General features: G+C 38.6%; 1 protein-coding gene across 10 annotated transcripts; it reads left to right on the forward strand.

The window, feature by feature from the left end:
- The first annotated feature begins 12 nt into the window (after positions 1–12).
- Positions 13–27,078, forward strand: git2a (G protein-coupled receptor kinase interacting ArfGAP 2a). 10 transcript variants are annotated; one of them, XM_088618516.1, is made up of 21 exons: positions 13–153; positions 7,222–7,355; positions 8,138–8,250; positions 8,476–8,581; positions 8,981–9,067; positions 10,367–10,497; positions 10,635–10,729; positions 10,831–10,876; positions 11,778–11,829; positions 12,242–12,314; positions 12,741–12,838; positions 13,394–13,505; positions 13,686–13,828; positions 14,281–14,430; positions 16,885–17,139; positions 18,379–18,468; positions 21,237–21,319; positions 21,469–21,657; positions 22,155–22,286; positions 23,678–23,741; positions 24,102–27,078. In XM_088618516.1, the coding sequence occupies exons 3-21, from the start codon at positions 8,138–8,140 to the stop codon at positions 24,312–24,314; spliced, it is 2,232 nt and encodes a 743-aa protein (XP_088474642.1). In that variant the 5' UTR covers positions 13–153; positions 7,222–7,355; the 3' UTR covers positions 24,315–27,078. The 10 variants fall into 10 exon arrangements, with proteins under 10 accessions (XP_088474642.1, XP_088474644.1, XP_088474638.1 ...); XM_088618518.1 differs by lacking the exon at positions 13–153 and adding an exon at positions 750–1,061 and having other exon boundaries at positions 22,155–22,315; positions 24,102–24,240; XM_088618512.1 differs by lacking the exon at positions 13–153 and adding an exon at positions 751–1,061.
- The last annotated feature ends 50 nt before the right edge of the window (positions 27,079–27,128 follow it).

The following is a 27,128-nucleotide window of genomic DNA, read 5'->3' on the forward strand; positions in this document are numbered from 1 at the left end:
CAATACGCTGATGTCCTATCCCGAGGAAACGTGAGAGAAGACAAAGGCCGTCTCCGCTAGCCAAGGGTGGATGCGTGCATTAAATCACAAAAATACAACTTATACGACGCTAACTTTTCAAAATAAAACTTTTGAAAAACAAGGAAGTGACTGGTAAGGACTATTATGATCTACGTAGGGGTGTCCGCAATAACATAAGTTCGTGTTCAATACAATTCTTAGAAGGTATTTCACTATAACATTGTTAGTTTGTTGTTTTTGGAAGCCATTCTAAAAATCATTTTACTTTTTGTATTCAGAAGATAAAAACGCATATGTGTATAAAATGATTAGTTCCAAAACAAAGGCACTACCATTTTTTACTCAGGGGGAGTTATCACTCAAAGAATTAACAGGTGCCTAAAATATCACATTGAATTGTTAAAATTAATTCAACACTAACCTAATACATTTCACAATGTTGCATTTATTTAATGCTTTGAAATATTTGTTTCAGATTTTAACACTCAAAAGATTGTCACATCCTATACACTACGCAACTTACCTAACTGGGAGTGCGGTGTCAGGAGGCGCTTACGTATTTGGAATTGGAGAATACGATTTTATTTACGTTCGTGACCCAGAACTCTGACAGGCGGAGGTGTTTCTTAATAATGTCCTGCCTGACGAAGTCAAGAGCCGTAACTTACGTAGAGTCTTATCTCCGCCATTGCCGGAACGCTAGGGATATTCCGTAGTTTCCGCGCTTGAATGCAAACGGCCTCGGCTACTGTGCGCGTTCACGTTGGTGTAGAGTTTCCGTCCTTAGAATAGCAGCAGCTTCCCGTCTCTGTTGTGTTAAATAAAAGGGAGGCGGAAAAAAGACGAATTATTTTGTGCCCGTCAGGATTTTCTTCTTAGTGTACGTAATAGTGAGTTCGCAGCGGAAACCGTGGATCAGATGAATATAGGAGAATAACTAAAACGTTTAACTGACCTTTAAAAAGGGCCTTTTATTTGGAAAATAAGGATGTCAAAGCGGCTTCGGAACAGCGAGGTCTGTGCCGATTGTAGCGTTCCGGGTAAGTGACAAAAACACCAACAGAGTTGACTTAACAGTCATCATTGTTTCACTAAGAGAGGCGATTTCTGCAGTCATCATGCTAATTTCCTCTTACCCCCTTGGCAAGATATTGCACCCTTTAGTGGTTCGTGTAAAAGTGGCGTTAACCTTCAGGTAGCATCTGTTGAATTGCGAGGTGCTGCCCTCGCTTTGTAATTTTTCTAAGAGGTTTTGCAAAACCTGTTGTAATTATGCATACATATAAATGGGATCTGGAAATCGGAAACTGTTGGGTGACTTAAAAAGGGCCGTTCTTTCTGGACGCAGGGATGTAAATGTGTTTTTCCGGATTGATTTTGTATTACTGCTACTCGTAGGCGATTTGATTAAAATTAAAATTGCACAGAAAACGTCGTTATGAAGTCAGAAAGGGCTCAGTGCTGTGGGCCGTTTTTGTTCTGATGAATTAATCTCTGGGCTGGAAGCTGATCTATAGATATGTCAAAGTAGCTATCAAATCAGACTCATATTTGACGAGTGTTGTTGAGCTAATCTTATGGGTCGGTGAAGTGGCAGGAAAACACAAACTCCATTTACTTGCATTCAAATAAAGAACGTTTCCAAGTATCACTACAAACCGTTAAATACAAATGCTTTGGGGAGGATTTCGTTTTCAGAAGCTTGACTAAAGACTAGGTCTTTGGTTACAAATTATGTCTGTGTGTTTATGTGGTAAGAGACAATGACTGACATTTACACCACTGTGAAAATGTTTTGTGCTGTGTTGTTTTGTGTAAAATCTGTGAAGTTGATTCATTGCGCATTGTTACAGTAAGTCATAAAGTGCCTGGAATATGACGTGATTACATTCATGGCCACAAAGTTAAATTCATAGCACAACTGAATTTATTGTGTATCACTACAGATGTTTTTTGAATCTCTGCTTTTGGCTGGATGGCAGCTGTGATTGGAAAGTAAAGTAGGCATACAGTAGAGTAGGCAGATTGATGGTGACAACAGGTTGAAATCTGCCCTGTAATTAGTCAGATAGATGCTGAGCTGAAAGGCCGCTGTCCTCTGAGTAACCTCCTACTTGATTTAAGAGAGACTGACAGTACTTTTAAAAGCAGCAAAATGATAAGAATGCTGAAGCAATAATCAGGTTTCATATGTAACATTTGCAGGACTTTGGGAAGATACTGATATTCCTGAAAACAGCTCTGAACCCTTCTCCTTTAACATCAGTCCAATTGAATTCCACCATATAGGTGTTTTGTTGAAATACCCAGGAAGACAGAATAACAGAAATGTCTTGATAAAAGTAGGCTTTCATTTTTCGTGACCACAGCATTGAAATAGACAACAGACATTAACCATAGTAATAACCCTGATTCTCACTGGAAATTAAACTAGGATTTCTTAGGTGTAGCCAAAACCAGATCTTGCTATCTAGATAGATTTTGCTATCTTTTTGACAGTGTACATGGCCTAACTTATTATATTCACCCATTGAAACAAAATGTTCTGATCTTGCATGTTTTTGTTTTCAGCCTAACAGAATCGGCCTGTTTGCACACAGCCGTAGACAGACCGACATTAAAAAAAAAGTATAAATGGATGCCTTTTGTTTTCTTAGCATGCTGGAAATTTTGAAGAATCTTGAGACCATTCGAAACCAAACTCCCTAAACTGCAGATACTGTAGCAATGCAGAAGTTGTTAGTGAGTGTAGTGTAGGCAGATTTCCCTAAGGCACAGGCTACTTCCCTTTTCTGAATGTTATGGTATAATGTATTAAAAAAACACATTGGAATAAACGCTTGTTGGTAGTATGATTCATAACACACTGCTTCCTTCCAGCTGGTATTAACATGTAGAAGGTCCTGTTGTCTAGTAAATAGTACAGGAAGAACAGGATGCCAAGTAAATGAGCAAGGATCGTGCAGAAGTTGGCTTTTTAATGAATTGGCTTTTATTTAAAAAAAGTAGTTGCTGCCTAGCTTTCTTGCAAAATCAACAGAAAAATCAGGTGTGTACAGTAACCGTAAACACAAAGTGGAATTATTAATCTCTTACATCACAGAGGATCTTTCCAGCTATGTGTTGTGGAAATTATTCTCTGTTTTTAGAGAATAATAAATTTCATGCAGCATGAAATTGTGCATATTTTTCTTTATCTGGAAATGGCCTGGAATTAATTCTATTTAAGCACATCTAACATCAGTACTACAGTACTTTATTTCAATAAGAATCCCTGAGCAGTTGGGGTTAAGGGCCTTGCTCAGGGGCCCAACGGAGTAGGATTCCTCTGCCGGCCGCGGGATTTGAACCGGCAACCTTCCGGCCACAGGCACAGATCCTTAGCCACAGTGCTACCCCTCCGCCCCCATACTGTATGTTCTCTTGTGCAAAGTATCTGATTCCAGGTAGAAGGTAAAATGCTAAATCAAAAGAAATATGAGGACAGAATCTTTTTTAAAAAATGACCAGGTCAGATTCACAAACCGACTAATTAGGCCTGCTACCATCTAAATGAGCTCAATTTGCTAAATGGCCTCCTCTCCTGTGTAACCTTTCTTACGTTCTTAAATGTGTGAAAGAGTTTCATGAACCGTATGATAGAGAGCATGGCTGTAGTAAAATTGGAAATGTGTGTTCACATTTTATAGTTTATGGAAACTAATGAAATATTTGCTTGCTTTATTTCAGTGGGCCGACATGTTGTGAATTCGTTGTCACAATGACTAAACATCTTTAAAGGTGTTCCTTTTCTTCATTTTAATTGAAATTCAGCAGAAGACCGCCCCCAAAGACTTTTAAGTTATTCTTTTGAGGTCTGGTCTTACTGAGAAGCCACTATGAAACAGGAGGAGTTTATTTAACTGTACACACACTCCAGCAGAGCAGGGTATCAGTCAGAGGCAGGAAGGAAGAGAAACGGATCTCTGGGCCAGATGCCACCAGCCCTGCATTTCAGCTGCAGCTGTTAGAAATCAGAATATAAGGAAACAAGTTATCCACGGACAATCGATGATTTAGCACTATCAGGATATAATCTCCTTGAATTTCAAATAAATCTGCAATTATCTCTGTTTTTGTTGCAACGAGAGATTGTACTAGTGCCTTTTTAGTCTCTGCTGCTGGAGAACACCTCACACCGTGTTGCATGCAGAATTGCAAACTTGCATCTCTTTTCAAGTTTGTAAGAATGAGGAACTGAATGTCACCCTGTGCAGAAATAGAAATCAGGGGCTACAGTCCCATAACAGTAAAATCACACGTGTTTTAGTTTTATCAGACACATTTGTTGGTCATTATTACATATAATTATTCATTAACAAGTGTCAGCTTGCCTAGCTTTCATGAAAAGGCTGGACTGCATATACAGTACCTCCTGTTGCTACTGTATATGACAGATGTCAAATACTAGATTAAACCATGCTGCTATTTCTTCACAGGTCTTGCTTATCATTCGGGCAGTCTTTTTCCAGACTCTGGAGTTTACATATTTTATCATCTTTTCTCTATTCGAGCACTGTGAAATTGCATAAAAAGCAGGGGTATTTGTTACAACACAGAACATATTTTACTCACGTTTCCTATTTCTTTCTTGCTCAGATGTCTGATATTGATCAGCAGATTCTCTTCGTTTTGTGTGTATCATGCGAGTGTGTATTACACAACAAGACCTTCACAGGAATCATTCTGAAAAATGAAGATTTAGTTTTGTATATGGATTTGATATTTTGACAGCAAGATGGTTTGATCTTTTTCTTGTGTGGATTCTGTCATTTCAGTTCCACTTGCTGAAGCTGGTGTGCATTTTAACCCAGAGGCTCTCTTTTCATGTTGTAACCTGCTTTATTTTTCAGAATGAGACCCTTGACCGTATTAATTTTAAGTAATATATTCTCCCTAAGGGAAGTGTCCATCAGCATCTGAGAAACTGAATGAAATTTTTTTGTGCATTATACAATTTTGTGTGTGTACAAGGTGCGCCAGTCAGGATTAATTGTTCGTCTTTTCATTTTCCTTCAATCTACGGATTTCTGCTGTAGGGTGTAAAAATATACAATATACCCAATTGTGGTTCTCGTTTCATGTGACCACATTAGTAAAAGAAAAGCAATGAACTTCGGGGAAAGAATTTGAAGCATGTACGGTATTATCCAAACATATATCTTTAGTGCTAGGAATAGCTGAATTTGACATATTTGTACTCCTTCTTTTTCCAGTAGATTTTTGTTTTCTAAAGGCCTTGGTACCTTACACATGTCCAGCCCTTAGAAAACTGCATTTCTTGCTTCAAACAACCAAATTTACCAACACCTCTGGATGAAAGTGTTTTACTAAATATAACCTATTTGATACAAAAAGACACCTGTTTATTTTACTGTTCACGACTCCAGGCCTTTAACTTTCTCAGACAGGTCCTAAAGACTAACGTCGATGAGTAATTTTGTTACTCAATGTTTTAACTGCGGAAGCTTCTGAATGTTGCTGAACTATTGTATTTCCCAGTGCTGGAGGAGTGTGCAGTACCCTGTTTCAGTGGGGAGCTGTGAAAAGGGAAGCCATTGCCTTGCTTTGTAATGTGTCACGAATGATGTGATTCTAATCTGTCATAATTGTGGCCGTATAAGGATCTGTGTTCTTCTACTTCCCCACTGCACTGTTACCTAATATCATTTTGAATGTAAAGACAACTGTTGATGGGTTTGGTACCGTGTTTTAGGTATTTGGGGGTATTTATGTCTTCCCATTTTACAGTTAGTAGTTTTTCTTTAAATAATGTGATCTGTATAATTTGCAACATTCTAACGCCGAGCAGTAGTGGAGAAAGTAACTTTTCATTTGTGTATCAAACTGCTTCTCAAAGCTTGACAAGTGCAGATGGATTCTGCAGAGGACTGCTGACTGCTGACACTGATGGTCTTTAGTGTTCACAAATAACCTGTTCTTGCTAACTTCTGAGGAATTGGAAAGAAAGTGTTTTTTTTCTGTAGGTCATGGATGTACTGTAACTCAGGCACATTGAGATCAGACGTTAGATCCCCAGTGTTTGTTAGCCTGTCTGTCATTTATATGCCTTTATCGCATCCATTGCACTTGTGAGTAAGCACAACAGAAGGTTTTCAAGTATAGTAAACTACGGTAATGTGCCAGAAAACCATATAAGCAGCTGCTTTGTTTTTTGTGTTTTCAAAGTTAAATCAATGCAGTTCTGAATATGTAATATAAATTAATATACAGATGGAGAATATTAATTTGAACATTTGACATTTTGGTTATCGATTAACATTTACAGTCTTTTATAAAAATTGTGAGCCTAAGAACTGTTTTTTTTTTTAAATTATTCGGCGTTACAACACTGAAATATTCTGTTTATGTTTTAAAAGTATGATTAGAGAGTTTTCCCCAAACGAAATATTTATATTCGTAATATCAGTTAAGGTGAAATTCAGCAACATGTTGGACTTTACAGATTGGTTTAAAGCTTAGTTTCAAAATGGCTTGCCATTCTTTCTGTACCGTAATAATGTTGAGGTCTGAATCCTACTCTCTTCTGCCGTATATCTGCCTACAGTGTTTTTATCTGTAGAGGGACATCTGTCGCAGTACATCTGCCAGGTAGAGGCAGACGAACGTGGCTGCACCTCAAGAGGGTGACTTGGCATTGCTTGCAAATGCACTTGTACAGTAGTTTAGCCCAGAGGAAGAGGAAGAGGAAACAGCAGAATGGCTTTTGTGAAAATGTCAAAGAGGGCGTGGGTGGAGAGACGAGCCTTCAGAATCTGTGCATTGCTTTTAAAGTTTTCTAGACTCGTGACGCTTCACTTGCCATTAAGACTGGAAACTTTTCAGTTTATTCTTAGCTGACATTCCCCGGCTCTTGCTGCTGGTCCTGTCGTGTTGGTAGCTCCTGGTGCGCTGGTGAATTGCACGGACGCCCGCTTCATGTCCTCGCAGGTGTCTGCTCCTCCGATTGCAGAGGGGAAAACGTGAGAAGGGAGTGATTGTCACAGCAGACCGTGCTGAATAGGTCAGGTGGAGACGCACGGAGCTGGAGCTCTTAAAAAGACGGACGCGGTTCGGGGCCCGGGGTGGCAGTCAGTTCATTTTTCCTCACAGCGGTGGAGGATGGGCCTTTAACGCATGTCTTCCTTCCTGTTTTTTCAGACCCTCGCTGGGCTTCTGTCAACCGAGGAGTGTTGATCTGCGACGAGTGCTGCAGCGTACATAGAAGTTTAGGCCGTCACAGCTCACAAGTGCGACATCTGACACACACCCCATGGCCGCCCACCCAGCTCCAGGTCCGGTCTGCCTCTTCCATGAGCAGAATAACTCAATTTCTTTATTAAGTTCAAATCAGACACTTACCGACTCCTTTATAGACCTGAGACATTCACGGCTTTTATTTAAAAAAAATTCTGTCACTCTCCTGATATAGCTTTACAGCTCAAATCTAATATCCCGTACTTAAAAAAAAAAAACAGCTACCCTCAAATAATACATTTAAGAATGCAGAATGATCAGGTTTCATAATCCTTTTCCTCCCCTGCGAGATGAGATGGCTTGAATTTAATTTGTCCTGGGGTGGGTCATCAGAATATCCACCCCATTAGCATCGTATAATGCCTTTCAAGAAAGCCTCAAGGGTTAGCGCACAGAGTCACCAGATCTGTTTGGAATGTAGATGCTTCTGCAGTTATCGGTATCCCTGCTGGCATGTGCTGAAATAGCTCCACTTGATATCGCTGATTTACAGACATGCTGTGTGATACCGACATTTCCAGGAGGTTTATGTTCTCAGCTCTCACTTCCTATGATGGTTTTTAGATAAAGTGACAGATAAGTAGAACGTGCTAGCGAGGAAATTTGATTGGGATAAATCCAATTTAATCATTGGATGCATGGATAAAAAAATGTAAATGCTTATACTGTACTGACTTCAAATAGTGACCATACTGTATATTAAGGAGATATTTTAAGTATATCTTGGAATTATACCTTTATAATCCATTTATAATCTTTTCAGGATATTGATAAACGGTAATAAAAGTAGTGTCGGTTTATATCTGTTATTTATTTTCAGATGGTTCAGACGCTGTACAACAATGGTGCAAACTCAATATGGGAGCACTCTCTGCTGGATCCTGCGTCTATAATGAGTGGCAAACGGAAAGCCAACCCTCAGGATAAACTGTTGTGAGTGCTTATGTCTTTGAACGTGTTGTCCACGTGTATTACCTTGCCAGTGTATGTGTTTGTTAGTATCACTGTTTTTAAAGGTTCTGAATTTAAAACAAAAGTATGATCTCCGTACACAAAACTGGTGAAGGGATAAGAGCAGGATGAAGACGTGGATGCGTATTGTCGTGTTCGAGATTTACCGCGTCCTCACCCCTGTGCGTTCTTTCCTGCTTTTCCCAGCCCGAATAAAACCGAGTTTATAAAAGCCAAATATCAGATGCTGGCTTTTGTCCACCGAATGCCGTGCCGAGAGGACGACAGCGTCACCGCAAAGGATCTGAGCAAGGTAAGAGACCCAAAGAGCTGGGGAATGGACGTGTTGTAGCTGTCCACTGTGCTTGCAGTGCCCAGATCCTGAGGCCAGCAGTCACTGTACTGTCTGCACTCCAGGAGAGTGTCCTGCAGTCCTTTACGCTGAAACAACATGCAGCTTACCCATCAATCAGTACTCTTGTTTCAGTCATTTTAGTATTGCATAAAAGTGTTATAATGTAAAAAAAATGATAAAACAACTCTGTGAAAGCTAGCTCTCCTAACATGTTATGAGTCTTTTTAATTTTACTTTTAAATGCCTTTGGCAAAGCTGATAAGATCCTATGAACCATACAACACAAATGGGGATAGTGTCTGTTTGTAAAAAATGGGTCAAATTTCATAATTGACCTGCTTTTGTTCTCCATTTTAGCAACTGCACTCAAGTGTGCGGACTGGGAATCTGGAAACCTGTCTAAGGTTGCTGTCACTTGGAGCCCAGGCCAATTTTTTCCACCCCGTAAGTGAAATCTGTTACAGAAACAAAATCTGTTAGATCTGTTAGAACAAGATAAAATGAAATCTGGGTTGTTTTAAGGACATACTGACCCATAGATATTTTAATTTATAGTTTCATTTATTTCCAACTCCTTTAATTTGATCAAATGTGTAAAAATACTGCTGTGTTCTTTGTATTAAAACTCAGCAGGAAGTGGACGATGAAAAATAAATGTTTCATTCTGCATGTATGTTTCTAGACGAATAGTTTTGGATAGATAAATGTGAATTAGAATTTTGGATATGAATTGAAAAGACATCGGGGATATTTAATGGATTGAACATGACTGATTGGGGTACACTCGAGTTATTTTACTGTTACACAGACAATAAGTCATCTCATTGTTGAGTGGGTTGATTGAGCACAGATGATGAGGTGTTTTAACCTGTTGAATGTCAAGGATGCTGAAGAAAACGTTGTGTCGTGCATATCAAGAGAACAACTTGGTGCTATACGTATATTAGTCTTTGGGCTAAACCAACCCCAAGTGGACTTGGCCAGCAGTAGACCATCCTGGTGGACGTCAGCGAGCGTGACACCAACTTTTAGTGCATGGTGGCATCTTAACTGCAAGGCGCTATATTGGTCAAGATCTGAACTCTCACTCGATTTCCTTCTTGTAGGCTCATTTTGACATGTCAGCTGTCTAGGAAAACAATGCACAGCTTCATGTTGCTTGTTTAACAATGCTTTTCTTTTAAGATGAGAATCTGACAGTTGTGTTTATAAATGTCCCTTTTCTGCAGCTATAAACCCTGTGATCATTTTAATGAGATGAGTTGGGAGGATGCGTGGCATCTAGGGCTCAGAGAGCATACCATACAGACAGTACGAGACATGCTTGCTCGTACTGTACAATAGGAATGGGACAGAATCCCACAAGACACCGTCTGCAATCTGAAAAACATGCATCACAGATGTACAGCTTGAACTGCTTCTAACTGTGGCCACATATGCCACTAGCTTGTACTTTTCACAGCAGACCTTATGTTGATCAAGCCAATTGATGATAAATATTAATCGGCATAATTTATTTACCAATTTTCTGTCTGTTCATTAAAGTGTTGGAGTACCCTTCCAAAGAAAGATTATTTTCCTGATAATAACTTGTCCCAGTTGTAAGTGAGAAATTTATTTTGATGCTCACTATATATCTGCGGTGTGTTAATACTGGATCTTTTGAAGTTCAGTGATAAAAGTGGAAGGTGGATGAGTTCCATGAATAGTTTGATTTCACACACATGTCTGGTCCTTGCTCAGGAAAAGGGGAACACCCCTCTCCATGTTGCAGCAAAGGCTGGGCAGGTTTCTCAAGTGGAGCTACTCACTGTATATGGGGCAGATCCTGGGGCACCTGATGCTAATGGGAAAACGCCTATTGATTGTGCAAGGTAAATGAGTCTCTGTTTATTGCTTTTTTATAGTAATTGAATTGGAGGTTGTAGGTTGTGAGTGACACGCATTGAAGTTGTGAGTAATGAAAGTTATGTTGATTTCTCTTAAGAACTAAACTGCTTCTTTTTTTAAGGCAAGCTGGGCACCATGACCTAGCAGATCGGTTGGTGGAAATTCAGTATGAACTCACTGACAGGCTAGCATTTTACCTCTGCGGCAGAAAGCCAGGTAAGTGGGGAAGCATGACACAAAACCTACACTGACACCTTCATTTCACTTCTCTTTCTCATCTGGTTGCCTACTTTGATTCTAAATGCTTTGCCTTTCAGATCACAAAAATGGACAGCACTTCATAATTCCTCAAATGGCAGACAGGTAATACAAAAACTATGCAATAAACGTAGCATACGTTCTTGTGACAGTGCATAAAAGCTACATCAGGTGGATAATTCATTGGCTGTGGTGTTAGATCAAAGTTATGTCTGAGTTGTTCTAGAATTGTTGTTTAACAAAGTGTTTGTATAACAAGTTGGCTTCGTTGGCTGTCTGATACATGACTCAGAATCTGAGCGGCACCTCGGACATGGCTACCTGCCTGTACTTGCCCCAGGGTCAGAGATTGTCCCATCTTCCACTTGAGAGAAACGATGCAGAACAATCTCTCAGCGAGAGGGGGTTTTGTTCACCTTTGATGTACCGCAGCAGAGAATTAGTTCTGCTTTTTTGATAATGCACTTCGCTTTGCATCTTCTGATGTTCCGGTGGTGGGGCAGAAAACTGTACTTTGCTTAAAGGCTCTGCTTCTTCACGAACCTTAACCAGGAAAGAACCGATAACTTTTATGTCATTACTGTACTGCTAGGTCTTGAGATTCTCATTTCAATTCATGGGATTAGAGTCTAAAACAGCTAAATTTGAGATGCATTAAGTGCAGAGCATTACATGCTCTGAAGAGAGAAAGTAATACATGAAAGTAATGAATAATGTGAATTCAGTTTTTTTTTCAAACTCTAGATTAAATCAAAGAGACCATGATTTTAAGTTTAGACCATAAAGTTAATCTAAACCTTATATTTGGCCTAATTTAAATGTTGCAGCCTTCGTGGGTTTTAACTTTTAAAAATGTCTTATTATTCTTTCCTTTTTGCTGCTCTTTGTTTATGGATAAGACATGTGTAAGTACTTTAGTTACTCTCAAGGCAGACTTGAGATTTTTGGATTAGGTTTCTCTTTAATTGAGAACTCAAATTAAAAATGGTATTTCTTGTTTCAATAGCAGTCTGGATTTATCAGAGTTAGCGAAAGCAGCAAAGAAAAAGCTCCAGTCTGTAAGTTTCTTTATTTCTTTAACTTGCACACATCATAGATGTGGAATAATATTGTAGTGAGCGCTGCCCTTCCATGGCTTGGCACAGTACACTGTTAAGTATAAACTTATTTTAGTTTCTTAGCTCAAAGCAAATGTCTCATGGAAGCCTTTGAAATACAAAATAAGTATCTCAATCATGAAACATCTATGCATGTTTCACGGAGGCAGGGTTTGTTTTGTCTTCATGCCTGTTTGTCCAGTAATATTGATATGGACACAGATTTACAAAAAATAACCTAAAAATAAAAATCAACTCAAGATTTAAAAATTTTGGAGGTGAATGATGAGAAATTATACCGAGCCTGACTGATACGAGAACAGTGAGTTTGAGGGATGAGCTATTGATTCGTTTCTTTCATTAAACTTTTCAGCTCAGTAATCATTTGTTTGAAGAATTAGCAATGGATGTGTACGACGAGGTTGATAGAAGAGAAACCGATGCAGGTGAGTCATAATGAATGTAGCTGTAAATAAAGACCATTTAAATCTTAAATGACCAAATAATAATTATAATAATAATAATAATAATAATAATAATAATAATAATAATAATAATAATTGCTTACACTTATATAGCACTTTTTTGGACACTCCACTCAAAGCGCTTTACAGGTAATGGGGACTCCCCTCCACCACCACCACCAATGTGCAGCATCCACCTGGATGGAATAAGGCAATGTTTGAAGAATTAATCTAGTTCCAATTAAGTCTATCTTTTACCCATCTATAATGTATGTTTTTATAAGACGTACTGTCCAGTTTCCAAAGTAAGGCGTGCTATAAAGTTAATTGATTTTGAGTTTTGCTCTGTGATGCTTGTGTGGGTAGGCAACATTTGTTCACCCAGAAGTGTTTTTCTAATATTTACAGTGTGGCTAGCAACTCAAAACCATAGTACCCTGGTAACCGAGACTACAGTTGTGCCTTTCCTACCTGTGAACCCAGAGTATTCATCAACAAGAAACCAGGCAAGTCTTTGCAGCCACATACATTTTATGAATAGGTGGAGTGTCCTAACAGAATAAGAGAATCAAACCTGCCCATGCAGATGGAAATTGTATTGCTTTTCAGTAGCAGAGTTGGGAAATGGGCAAATATCTATCTTTTTATCTGAAAAGTCTGGTGCTTAAAATGTATAATGTTAGGGATAATGTGTTAAGTTTAAACTTGACTTGCATTCTGATTTAAATTTAACAATGAAGCCACTAGGTGGCAGTGTGTTAATCATGGTCTTAGCCAAATATTTCGACAATGATTGGTCACTATTATATTTGAAAAACTAATTTTCTTATACAGATCTGTATCTGAATATGTTATTTAAATTATTTTGATAAAGTTATTAAATGTGTATATTCTAACTCTGAGGAAAGCAACACATGCCTCAGTGTTTATTGAGGTGTATTTTTTCAGAAGAATTGGTTTTTAGTTTTTTATTCCATGGTTTGGAAATGTGTTTTCTTCTGTAAAGTTGATTGTGTTAATTTTGCAGAAATTCTGTAGTTTCAATTTCGTTCTTTTCCCAGGGAAGACAGAAGCTTGCAAGATTTAATGCTCATGAATTTGCAACGCTTGTGATTGACATTTTAAGCGATGCGAAGCGTCGACAGCAAGGAAGTTCTGTTGCAAGTCCGAAAGGTACAAATGAGTCAGATGCAGTTTAAAGGAAATCATTTGTGAGCAATCTGTTTTTCCTAATTCTTGTATTAAGTGATTATCTGAATTATTGGACCTGCCAGAGATTTTGACCTGCAAAACCCATTGTGAATCTCTCGAAGCGCTAAATGGTTTTCTGTGTTTGGTTTGCCTCTGTTGTAGAAAATGTGGAGCTGATCCTTAAAAATATAAACAGTCGGCATGGAAGTGAAAACCAAGACAATGACCAGCCGGATTATGACAGCGTTGCTTCTGACGAAGATACAGACCAGGAGCCACCTTCTGGTAAAGGAGACCGGACAAAGGTAACACATGTGTGACACCACTTGTGGAGACAAGATCTGTAAACGTGCATGTTTGGCATTTCTTTTTGAATCGTACGCATGAAACTTTGCACTTGTAAATGTCCTTTTGCTGTTTTCACATGTCCCTTCACTGAGGCTCAAGTGCAGAGAAGCAGAGAAGTCACTAAACATCATGCAGATATTTATAGGATCTGTTTTTGTACCAGTTAAATAGAAAGACATGACAAGATGAAAGTTTAAAGTGTAGATGTCAGAAGTCAGTGCGTTGAAATGATCTCACAGGCCTTACTCTTTGGGACTTATAGGTGTTCTTAAATGGTGCATTTTAGAAGCTCTAAGTATACTTGCTTGTAAAGGCCTTCAATGCTGGAAGTAAATGCAGCCACTACTGAATGGCTGCAGTGATTTCTTTTTCCCTCAGCAGTGACAGGCTCAATGTGCTCTTTTTGCAGAGTGTGGATTCAGACTTGTCAGACGGACCGATCACGGTGCAGGAATTCATGGAAGTTAAAAGCGCACTAACAGCGTCAGAAGCCAAGATTCAGCAGCTCATGAAAGTGAACAGCAACCTGAGTGATGAGCTAAGACTGATGCAGAAAAAGGTACATACAGATCCATGCCCCCAGAGCACAAACACAGACACTTAGCTTTGGAGCCACAGGGGATTCATGTGAGCACAGCGAAAAGACTTCATCGCAAGGCTCACCTCAGAATTAACACCTTGTTCATCTCTGTCACAGAAATGTGAGTGGAGTACTTGCATTAATGTTTTATTGAAGCAGTTACGCAGCATCTGTAATTTGCTACTGTAAAATAATTTGATAGAGTTTCCCATGATGTGACTTAATATCATAGAATGGTCTCCTTTAAAAAAAAAGCTTTAAATCAAAGCATAAGTTGCTCGCACAAAGCACAGAACGACAGCTGGGTAGGAATTAATAGTCATTATGAAGTGTCAGTGCTTCTATTACACTTAAAACTTTATATCTATTATATTTTCACTATCGATATGTTACATTTTCATAAGCATTTTAAATGAATGTTCACACTACATCATTATTTGTAATTGTTTTGGCTAAAAAGGGTAAAATCAGGACTCTCCTAATTTCATAATTACATTTTGCTCTTTCTTTTTATGGTTATCCAAATTCTAGTAAACGTTTTATCCTGCCAGATTATTTCCTGGAATAAATCTAAGCAGATGGCATTTTCCTGTGTGTAGTAAAATGCTGTAGTGTGAGCAGTCTTTAAAAATAGCTAGCTGTGTACAAAAATAAATGTTTCACACATGGCCTAAATTTAGAAACCTTTTACCATTAGGTACAGTACATGTTAAATTTACAAATTGACCGTAGTTACATATCTTGGCTGGAATTTGAAAGATTTCATAGAAATCAGACTAAAACCTGTTTGGGGGAAAAAAAGTGAAACCATAATGTAGTATGCTGAATTCTTATTACTTTAAGGTAATGAAATGTTATATTAAGTTATAAAAATTCTAAGATGCAGAAATTTTCATTATGAGTTAAGTTCCTGAATGACTGATGTGTACCTCACCTTGGCTTTCTCCAGTACCCTGCAATAAAGAAAGCCATTGTTTTCTATAGAGCATTGTGTCTTGATAAAGACATAAAGACAGAGTAAAATCAAGCTGGAGAGCTGTTAAAAGAGTAATGAGGTTCAGATGCTTGTGTTGTTAACTGAATGGCCTAGATGTAGCCAGAAGTGTGTAATTTGATCAGGCATTCCACTGGCCTCCTGAAAGACCAAAGAGCTGGAGTTACAGCTCTGAGGTGGCTCATGTAAGGATTTAGATTAAAAAATGTGACATAAAAAGATGATTGGACTTTAGTCTGTGGGATTTCTGTATGTTTGGTTGGAGTTTTTATTGTTTCAATCATGAATACCCAAGATAACATTGTAATTTAAGAAATATCAAACTTGTAATAGGAAGAGGTTATTAATTGAATTAACTGCACTAGGGATCTAACCATTTTTATGAATTCATATTTCTAGCACAAAAATACGTTTAGCCTTGGCACAGTCTGGTGTCTTGACTTTATTTCTGCACTGTTCATGAATGTTTTTGTCAGTCATCCAGTATAATTTAAAAACAGATTCTGGAGACTGAGACACTGTTGTTCATATATCCACCACATATCTGGGAAAATAAATACTTCTACACTTTAAAAAATGCCAACATTCAAGAGGACATCCATCCAAATAATTCAAACTCAAGATGTACAAGCATCAGATTTAAATAACAAGTTTCCTACGATTACAAATATCTTCAGCAGTATTTTTACTCAGTTAGGTGAATCTAACCGTGTAAACTGAAGCTGTGTGGGCTGGCATTGTGTGAACTTACAGCTGTTTGAAATCGGATCTGAATTGGCCAGATTACAATTATTTTGCTATGAAAATTTCCATGTACCTGTATTTTTCAGTTTAAACTACCTTTATTGCAACAATTCCGAACCATCTAATCATGATTTGCAGAAAGGATATAACCTTTCCCTCCGTTTTCCACTTCTCTGGATATTCACTGCTGCAAGCCTTTGTTTCCCTGTGACTTTCAAGTGTTCATTTCCTGAGCTTCTGTCCTGTGCTGCCTTTGCAAGGATTACTTCCTTTGGGCTGCTCAGTCAATTTTCAGTGGGGGGAAAAGGTCTCCTATATGGGTGCTGCGTGCTGTATTCTTTGCTTGCTTGACATTTTGCTGTGCTTTGGTTTGCTCAGCATGGTTAGGGTTAACGTGGTAGAGCAGGTGTTTCTTAAATGAGTAGAGCTCAATAGCTGGTTATAAGAGCCAGTGTCAAGCTGCAGAGACGGTATTCCAGACAGGTTTGACACCAGCAGTAAAGCAGCTGCCCCTGACTTGGCTTTGAATTCAGTCCTTCATTTGCAAATCCTCAGGCAGAGAAAGTATGAGCAATAGGATTAAAATGGGGGGGAGCATGCATGTCAGAAAAATGGTGTACTCTATGCTAAGCAAGAAAGAGAGAAAAGCTTGCTGCAAAAGCTCCTTTTAGCATATTGCTAAACGTCTCTTCCAGCTGCAAACGCTGCAAAGCGAGAACACCACTCTCAGGCGGCAGGTTACAACCAATAACTATCAGGTCCCGACTGGGTCCGAGTACCCAGAGCCCGCCAGCCCTTCAGCCTCAGCCCTGACGTGGCGGGCGTCCGCGCGCGGCAGCCGGCCCATGTCTATGTATGAGACTGGCTCGGGTCTGAAGCCCTATCTCCCCAAGGGAGATGCCGCCTTCACAGAAGAGGGTATAACCGCCCTGCATCCCTTCACGCCACATGTAAGTAGACCCGCAATGAGCTCCTGCTGTTCTCTTCTTTTCAGCTGTTTTTTTTGCCCTCTTGCCACCTGTCTCAGTTGTTCTCTCACTCTCATGAAATTGTGCCCCTTTTCCTTTTTCAGTCATTTCCTGCTGCTACTCCACACCTGGCCAATATCAGGCACCGCAATGCCAAGCTATTAAGGTCACACAGCTGGGCCCACGTCGCAGCCTGACGAAAATGCCTGATAGAGGAATGAGATTTTTATATCTCGGTGAAATTCCTCAGCCTGTGTTTTTTTTTTTTCTGGTTTGATTTTTCATGAATTTCATGTGAAAAGGACCCAAATGATTTCTATATTGAATGAAATCGGCTTAATGCGAGTAGCTGTGTTGAATTCTGATTTCTGGATTTTGTTGTTTTTAAAATGCTCCTTGAAGACCTGTTTCAAAGGACATTTAAAACTTCATGGAATGATACAGCTTTAAAACCATTTGCTGCAAGACTTTTAGGCTCCATATTTGGGCAAACGTTGAAATAAATTAGTAATGCTTAACTTTAGTCGTAAGCTCAGGGAATTTTAGATCTGCTGTACCATTTGTAATTGAACAAGTGTTTTTCCTGTAAACAACCATCGCACATTAGGAATACCAGTCTATACATGAAAAAGCTCTATGGTTGTGGTGTAACTGAGAATGATCGTTTTTCAAGAGACATAAAAACATTGTGAAGGTATGTATTAACGTCATCTGGAGATAGTATTAAACATGTCTTTCAAGTATTTCTTTGCTTTTGTGCTTTTTTGTTTTACCTTGTTCACATTATCAGCAAACCTAGACCATTCCTGGGTGTGTTCTGATTTTATTTCTGTTTTGTAATGAGGTGGAGGGTGTCTTTTTCAGTTCCTAAGATTTCATTCAGCACAACACTCTGGTTGAAAATCATGAATTTCTTTCACGAATATAAGGTGGCGTTTGGAATGTAGAGTAAAGAATTAAATTTTTGAAGCAAACTTAATTAAATTAAAATTACTTGAATTGCTTGTCAATTCACCAATTAATGAAAAGATGCTTTTAATATGCTTAGACAAGTATTTAATACCTTGGCAAATTTAAACTGGGAAATAAGATTTAAGAAATTTAATCTCAAACATGCTGTTTGTGCTGGATTGTAAAATTTCGTTTTTACTTTTTCTTTTGTCGTTTTTTCTCTCTTTTTTTTTTTGCCCGAGTATTGTTTTTATTTGTTTACCCTTTCAGATTGGGAGGAGTGCTTTTGTGACCTCCTCTTCATCTCTCCCCTCCTTCCCTTCCATGCTCTCCTGGTCGCGGGACGAGAGTGCGCGAAGGGTTAAGTACCTTCTCACTTGGTCTGCTCCCCGGAGGAGGCGGCGATTCCTGCGAGAGACCCCCACTTCCTCCCGCGCCCCCCTCCCTCTGACCTCCACTTCCTTTTCCCCTGTCCTGCAGCATGACCCAACTCTTCATGACCTCACCTGCCTTCGCCGCCTGATACGTATCTCCACCCTCCTCTCACCATTCTCCGTGCTCCCCTTCTGTGTGGTTTCTTCCATTTCCTTTTTTTGTTTTTGGCCTCATCTGTTTTAACCTCACGCCCTCGGAATGCTGCGATGATGGTCACAGGTTTCTTAATTCTCCTCGGTGTGCTCTCAAAATCTCTCCAAAATCTTTGTTTTTCCGTTGTTATCCAATGAGTATTTGGTGAATGGAAAAACCAGATTCACAAAACAAAAACGCCTTCTGTTAAAAAAAAAGAAACAATCTCAAATTAGTTGTTTAGCTGAATGTTTCCCACAAGCTCCAGGAACCTTTCTTTTACAGGTGATAATTAAATAGCAAGTCCGACTCTCCAGATTTCAGAGTGCTCGCGATGAAAAGCGATCGACGCTGAAAACAATGCAGCAGTCGTGAGATTTTGATAGGACACTGTCAATAACAGCACACTATGCTACTAAAAATGCCCATTCATAAGGAAAAAGAGCTGGCTGCTGGTTTAGAAGCGGTATGTTTGACACATTTAGGTTGTCACAATCTTCCTGATCTTTTTATATGGTGTTTATGAAAAGCAACACGTTTATTGTTATTTATATTTTTGAAAAAAACATGGATATGTTTTGCCTTCTTACTTAATTAAAATGTTCTCACCTTGGTGCATTAAAATTTGAAATGTGTGTTGTATGTTTTTGAAAGCCAGCACCAGCTGTGGGTTTTTTGTCTTAGAATTCTAACTTGGTGGTTCCATCAAGCATGTTTGCACTACAGTAACTCTGATTGTACTGCGCAGGGGATTTGCAATCGTTGGCAAGTTATCCAGGAGAGAATTTCCGTTCATTTTATTTGGAAGAGGAATTTTCGGTGGTCGTTAGACACAGAAATGAATAATACCTTTCTGATCACCTAGTTCACAAAGCAGCTGTATGTTGTAAGTGTGACCACTCGAGATACTGTGTGTGGCATCATGCCCGTCAGATATGAAGAGGATTGTGTGTGGGCATGTGTAGGATGGAAGGGTACGTATTTGGTTTTCTGACTGCCTGTCGCGCTGCTTTGAATGCTTTTCACAGCCTGTGTGTCTCTGGAGATGGACCCTGCAGTGAAAGACGATGTAAAAGCAGTGTGCCCAGAATAGTCTTTTGCAGTTCAGAGGGAAACATTTTTAAAAAAATACTTATGTGGCTTGTTAGATAAAAAAAAAAACGTAGTCTTTTAGTTTAGTTTACTAGGAAAGACCAAGGTAAAATATTCAAAAACGCAATAAAATTAAATATGTACTCCTGCTTCTGGGTAAATCTTAGTAACTAAATGTTTCTAAAAATCTTTTTTTTTTTAACATAAATCTCAGTGATTTGGTTTAATGTTAATTTATAGTTATTCCTAAAATGATCTTGCTACAAATAAGACCAGAAGTGTGCAGTATTGGCATGAAATATGCCCTAAACAGTGCTGTCATCCACAGATGGTTTAGCAGAGGCCTTCAACAGTTGTTTTGGACAACCTTTTTTACTATAATGTCAGAAAAGCTCAGGGCTAATCTTGCTCATGTCTAGTGAAACCTGCAATAAGGAACTCTTGTCATTTAGAATCTGTAAATGCATGCTGTTAGAGAATAGCGAAGCACTTAGCTTCCTGTGGTTAATGTTTGACTTTGGTGTTCCTGCTATTGTGCGTTTACTTCTGCCTTGTGCATTGTCGTTTCATGTTCTAATCAGGAGTTCAAATGTTTAAATCCACTTTAATCAGGAAAAACTCCACAGTGGGAGTTTTCATTCCAATACTTTTAAAACTGTATTTGACACTTATGTAGGCGTGGATGTTTTGCTGATTTGTTATGTGGTTGGCCAGTCTTTAGTGTTGGTGTAATGATGACACAAATGAAAGACATTTACTGTATTTAAGAAAAAAATATTTGAACCCCAGAATGACCTCTGTTGACTAACATGGGCAATTAAAATTTTAACAGCTTCATCTTAATTATAATCAAATTAATGTCTTGCTTTGGGGTGTTGTTTTCTTGTTTCATGCAAAGTAGTTTGTCTTTTTTTCCCCCCTATCATGGTTATTTTTCAAAGGGGTGTGGATCTTAACTCCAGCTTCTTGGCTGAAAGAAAATGGTTTAAAACGGTTAAAATTCCTTGCCCGTTATTCTGGTTGTAAAGTATATATTTCCTTGGAGGCTTATTCTAAAACTCATGGAAAAGTATTTCCATTTTTTAAACATTTCTCCGAATTTTTATAATTTTACTCGAACTTTGTGATAACCAGGAATAATCCCAACAAGAGTGGGGAAAAAATATAATACTGTGTAGTTTACCATTAACTGTGTGCAGGACGTTTCTGTTTTGTGGTCACTAGTAAAGCTATGGGGTAAAGAAAACCATGTTTTTGAAAGAAGCTTAAAAACTGGTTTGTTGGCAAATGTTATTTTTTGTAACCAAAGCAGTTGGTGCTGAATGTTTCTGAAAATTTCAAACACAACTTTGCATTGAAACAGGAAAACTTGCTCTTGTCTGCAGCGTCTCTGAAAAGATGCCATAGCTGTGAATTGCTTTTTAAACCTACAGGCTAGGCAATCTCTGCTACTGTTCTTCCCATTTTAGGCCTCAAAGATGGAAAAGCAGAGCAGTATACCTGACAGTGACTACGACAACACAGTGAACGACTCCGAGCTGGAAGACGTGGGGTATGGACTTGTTCGGTTCCGCCTCCTGTCTTTTCCTAGTTTTTCTACAGAGGGCAGGCGGTGATCTGTTCAGTCAGCAGGACTTTTTTTCTTAATCGTGTGACTCGGTTAGATATTGCAGAGCGTGCTTAAAGATCCCATCCTTGCAGACTGTGTCGGAAAGGCAAGCAGAGGAGCAGTGGTTGGCAAGGCGACGGATCCATCCCTGAGCTGGACGACTTAGAGGCCGAGCCAGATGCCACCCTGCCCAGCACGGAGGACGTCATTCGCAAAACCGAACAGATCACCAAGAACATCCAGGAACTTCTGCGAGCAGCACAGGAGAACAAGCATGACAGGTGAGACTGGGGATAAGTTCCCCGGAGTGCTGAGTGTGCAAAGAGTGTAATCACATCTTCCTGCAAGATAGGCAATTTCCATTGAGCTGTGCTGCCCTAAATTGCATGGGCTCAGCTTATATGCACTGCATGGTCTTTGTTGGTATGCAAGTGTAGCGAGACTCCAGTGGCAAATGGGATATCACACATGAGGCTGGTGACAAAGACTTTCATGCAGTTAAGTGCTTTGCCTCTTTTCTAAATCATCCCAGATCTGCATTACAGCATTCTAGTAATAATTCCCATTCTTTAATTTTTCTCATCTTCTCCTGTTTTTCCCTCATCTTCTTTTCAACATTCATGTTTTCGTCATTCGGTTTCTTTGGCATGGATGAAAGAAATAGTTTAATTTTGGTTCTTCATCCCTATGATTTCATTCTTTCTATTTTCTGTCTCCCTCTCTCTCTTTTCCTTTTGACTTTCTTTGACGTTTTCTGGTTCCTGTTCTCCATTCTAAGCAGACCTTTTGAGCGTGAGAGCCTGCGAAAGCTTAGGCACAGCCTGGGCTGTTTCAGTACCCTGGTGCCCTGGGCCGAAAAATCTTCTTCCCTGCAGCCTCTCAGCCTCCACCAGCCTGACCCTGCCTCCTGGTACTCTGGCCTCTGCCCCTGCCTCCCAGGCACAGTGTCTCCTCTCTCACTACAATGTGCCGTGGGGCTGGATTAAGGGTTCCATGATTAAATCAGTCCTAGCGGTAGAGATGTAACTTTGTAACTTTGACTGTACTTTGATTGCTAAGGCATGGAGGAATTGTTGAGATACATTACGTTTTCGTTGACTGACTGGCATTATTGCAGTTACCTTTGTAGAAAGCCCCGATGGGAGCATTGATATTACCTAATTAACGTTTTACCCCTTTTGTCTAATGTTAGTGGAACACGTATGTAGTATGGCAGCAGTGGTCAGGGTTCTGGACTTGTAACTGGAAGGTTGTGGGTTCAGATCCCAGGCGAGACACTGCTGTTGCACCCTTGAGCAAGGTACAGTAACTTCATCCAAATTGCTCCAGTAAAATAATCAGCTGTTTAAGCTGCTTGGATAAAAGTATCTGCCAACTATAATGGTACAGTAGTGGAGACCTTTTGATTTGGCTTCCAGCAGTGTTTTTGAGGATACAAATTGGCTGTTATAAAAGAAAAATACCAGTTTTGGAAAACTCCAGAACTAGATTATAGGCTCAAATGTAGTTCATATATTCACTGCAACTCAGTGTAGCCCAACAGCACTATATCCACTGCCTTTTATGTCTTCTCTTTCACTCCTTTATTACCTCTTGACCTTAAAGGTCCCAAAATTCATCAAGAAAAAAGTACAATTATAGTGTTGAATCACTTCTTTCCAACTTGCAGATTACAATGAGTTACACTACTTCAAAACCAAAACAGCTCAGCCTTGGGCTTTTAATTTTAGTTTATGTAATTATTTAATTGGTTTTACAATCGAGCCTCTAGGTAAAACTCTAGAAAAAAAGGCATCTTTTTCTATGACTTTAGAAAACATTCCTAATTACCAGCAAGCCATTTCAAATTAGCGTTCACGTGATAAAAGACAAGTATGTTGGATATTTTAAGGAAAATGAAAAAATAAGGTGTTCTCATTTAGACTGTATTTTGGCTGCAGCACTTGTTTAGTTAGGCAACATCTAATTACAATTTTCAAAACAAACTAAAAAAAAATTCTTCTGTGCTTTAAGAAAAGCACGAGATAGAAATGCTAGAATTATGGTAGCCTTGAACATTTGTTTTTACAAAGTAAAATGGGTGTGAAATGCTATTCTTATTTCACTTGATCAATTTGTTAATGCCATAAACATAATGAGATCAATTAACCAGTTCAGATCTGGTGCTTTGATCAAATGCAATCAATATCTGTGTTCAAAAGACATGACAGGTGTTTCAGGTTTTAACCTTAAAAGAGTGCATGTTGTTGTTTTTCTCCAGTGGATATCATTATTCCTAATGTTTGTTTTGTCCCTTTATAGTTTTATACCATGCTCGGAAAGAATACATGTGGCTGTGACAGAAATGGCTGCCCTCTTTCCCAAGGTAATATTTTACTTACCGTTTGACTCCTGAACTGATTCTTCGTGGGGGGAGGCGGAAATGGAAAGCAGAGGTTCATGACACAGGTTTTTGGGAGGTTGTCGGAGGAAAGCGGACATTCACTGGAAAGAGAACTTGGCTGTTTCTGTGTGGACTTTAAAAAAAAAAGTCTCTTAAACCTGCTTTTTTCGCATCCAAATATGCAATTCATCTGGGGCTTTCTAGCGGCGGAAACAGCTGGGAGAACTGATTAAAAAATGTGGTTATCACATAATACGAGAGTGATTTAAACACCTAATGTCTGCAAAAGCGCTGATAAGAAGTACAATTTTAAAAGGGAGGGGAATCTGATCTGCTTTGCAGAAGCCAAGGTCCGAGCTGGTGCGGGGCTCCCTCAGACTGCTGACGTCCAGCGCTTACCGCCTGCAGTGTGAGTGCAAGAAGACGCTCCCGCCTGAGAGCAGCCCGGCCCCCGACATGCAGCTGGTCACCCAGCAGGTCATCCAGTGCGCCTATGACATTGCCAAGGCCGCCAAGCAGCTGGTGACTATTACAACCAAAGAGAACAACAACTGACACGCCATGCTGGACAAGAAGGGAGGGAACCAACCGTTACAATTCCTTAACTGCTCCTTTAAGAGTTGATGTGCAGTTTTTGTATTTACAAAATGAATCGGAGATACAAGTTTTGTTTAAATTTTTTATAGCAGTATTAATATTTGCATGTCATTTTTTTTATTTAAAACTTTTAAAAACCCACACAATTTAGCCAAATGCCTTATGGCAAAGCCTGTGTTGTACTTCCGTTTAAGTGGTAGTTGCCAACATGTTTTCATTCAAAATGGTTTGCTAAAGCACTCCTTTGAATTTTGTAGCCTCCTTGTGGTACTGTTGGGGCATTCATGCACTTCATGTCTGTAATGTAATATTGAAAAGGTGTCCTTTTGTCATTGGAATAAACCGAGTACAGGTAGTTCTCGATTTACCTGCGCTTGATGTGGTGATTTGTGGTACCCAGTTATGTGCTGGGATAAATAGCATCACTTGGATGACACACGGGCAGCCAGGCAATCTTTTTACTCTTCCAGGTGTCTCCCATCATCTCACACTTAATAAATAAATGTAGAACACGTCTTGATCTTAATCTATACATTCTGTTTAAAATGTACTGTATAAGATAAAGCCCTAAAGTAGTGATTATGTGGAAACAAATCATCCACCTTAACACTCAGTATATTTAATGATGAAATAAATCAGTCTACAGTTAGTAAAATTTAGTAAATCAAAATAAATTAATAAAAAGTCTTAAAAACCAAATCTGGAAAAAAAAGATTAAAACCTTAAAAAATGTCATTTTAAAGGCTTAGAGTATTAAGAAAATATTTGTTCAATCCAGATGTATAGGCTTAACTCCTACAGTATATTTTGCAAACTATTCACCACCAACCACTATCAGTTTTTTCAAGTATGAGATTGATAAACATTTAGGGTTTAATTTAGTACAAATTCTACAGATTTGTAGTATTCTACAAATGTGAATTCTGAAGAATTTGGCCCTCTGGATAGGAGTTAATCCAGATTGCATCACCCTACTATTTACATTCACTCTTATTGGAAATCGGTTTTTGATACTGTATACACAGCATATTGGAAATCGGTTTTTGATACAGTATACACAGCATTTTTCAGGAACACTTGTACTGCATAAATTGAGGACTACCTGTACTCTAAATGAAGGGATGAGAATCTAAATGTTGGTGGTATTTGCACAGCATCATAGCAATCCCGCAACATGCTCTAACTTCATATTTTGTCTCTAGCCTGACGGCTTTAATTAAAAGTGACTTGTGATTTTTTTTTAGAATTCCAATGATAATTCAAGACAGTTTGCTGAGGCAAATGCTCTGCCTACCTGTGAAATAGAGAAAGCTGCCATTGAACATTTTAAGAAGACAGGAATGAAGTTGGGTTTGCTCAATGATAGAATATTTGTTTTAATTATTTTCTAGTTAGTGCAGGAAATTTTCAGTACAATTGTTATACTGCCTGTATTCTAAGAACATGTAAAGCCTAGTATGGAGTGTATGACAGTGAAAATGTTCAGATTGTCAGCCACCCCAACCTGGGATAATACCTGGACTTTGTCACCTTTGACTTTGCCATTTTCTCATTATATAAATGAGCCATAGTAGTGTTAGACAATCCCAAATCCTAAAGGTTATTTCAAGTAGACTGCAATCCTTTACCTCCATTACTAACCCCTTAACAAGCCCTGTGCTTGAATAGAAGCTGCTTACCTTTATACTGCCTCAGTATTTTGATCCATAGGCCCTATCGAGAAAACATGCTCGTATCACATTTGTTCTTCTCAGTGTCAAACTTTGTAAAAACTAAAAGCCATAGCTTGGTTGTTTTACAGCATTAATATACCTCATAAGCCGAACACCATTCAGAGCTAAACCCTTAGCCAATATATGCATTTCCTTAAACTCAAATTTATATATAACTGACTGTAGTATTATTTCCTGAATTATAAACGAAGTCTGACATTTTTAAAGAAGTTAATCCCTACCTTTCAGTTAATTTGCTAAGTTAAATGTACTTAATTTTTAATACAAAAAATATAGATTAAGCAAAATAATAGAGACTAGTAGTTTAAACTGAAGTTTACATTCTAATGTACATCATCTAACATTTCTTACTTCAATCTGCACTTAAGTGAATTGCATTTTACCCTGGTATAATGTGCTTAAAAACTTCTCTTCCAGATGATGTAAGCAAAGAAAATGAATCAATCAAAACATTGTCACACCAGACATTTTTTTCCACTGTTTTGTCTTGATGTTGCTTTTTATAAAAAAAATTACTTTGTGCCATATATATTTAATTGTTTGTCACAAGTGCCGCCAGGTCACACAGATCAGCCATGCTGCTAAATTGTCAGTCCATGTTAAAATTAATGGGATGGGAGGAGGTTGGCAATGCCCTTTCATTATTCTGCTACAGACGTGTCATCTTTGATACAGGAAGAGAACTCATTTTTCAGTGTTACACTTAAAAGCCAGCAAATGAAAAAGTCAATTAATTGACAGCCTGCCTGTTGCAAACTCAGCAGTTCTTCATGGTGATGTTGTTCATGCAGTTGGTGCTGCAGATTAAAACTTTTTTTTTATTTTAAAAAAAAATTATTTATAACTGTAACCTTAAAATACACATTTTTTAACTGTTCAATGTATAAATTTATTGTAAAGTTATTTTATCTGCCTTTTGTGTTACATATTTTTTCTTGCCTGCTAATTATGCAATAAATCAGGCTTCAAATTAAAACTGCTTAGTAAGACTTGTGTATGACCTTTGTTTTATATTTGAAATTAAGAACAAAATACATTT

This window comes from Lepisosteus platostomus, chromosome 24 (genome assembly GCF_059453375.1).
Source record: "Lepisosteus platostomus isolate fLepPlt1 chromosome 24, fLepPlt1.hap1, whole genome shotgun sequence".
NCBI lineage: Eukaryota > Metazoa > Chordata > Actinopteri > Semionotiformes > Lepisosteidae > Lepisosteus > Lepisosteus platostomus.

Bases quoted from the DNA above. Each gene is read 5' to 3' on its own strand.
- git2a (XM_088618512.1), top strand. From the start codon at position 1,010: ATGTCAAAGCGGCTTCGGAACAGCGAGGTCTGTGCCGATTGTAGCGTT. The intron at 8,582-8,980 runs GTAAGAGACCCA...TCTCCATTTTAG, and splicing joins CCGCAAAGGATCTGAGCAAG to CAACTGCACTCAAGTGTGCG. The intron at 13,506-13,685 runs GTACAAATGAGT...CCTCTGTTGTAG, and splicing joins TTCTGTTGCAAGTCCGAAAG to AAAATGTGGAGCTGATCCTT.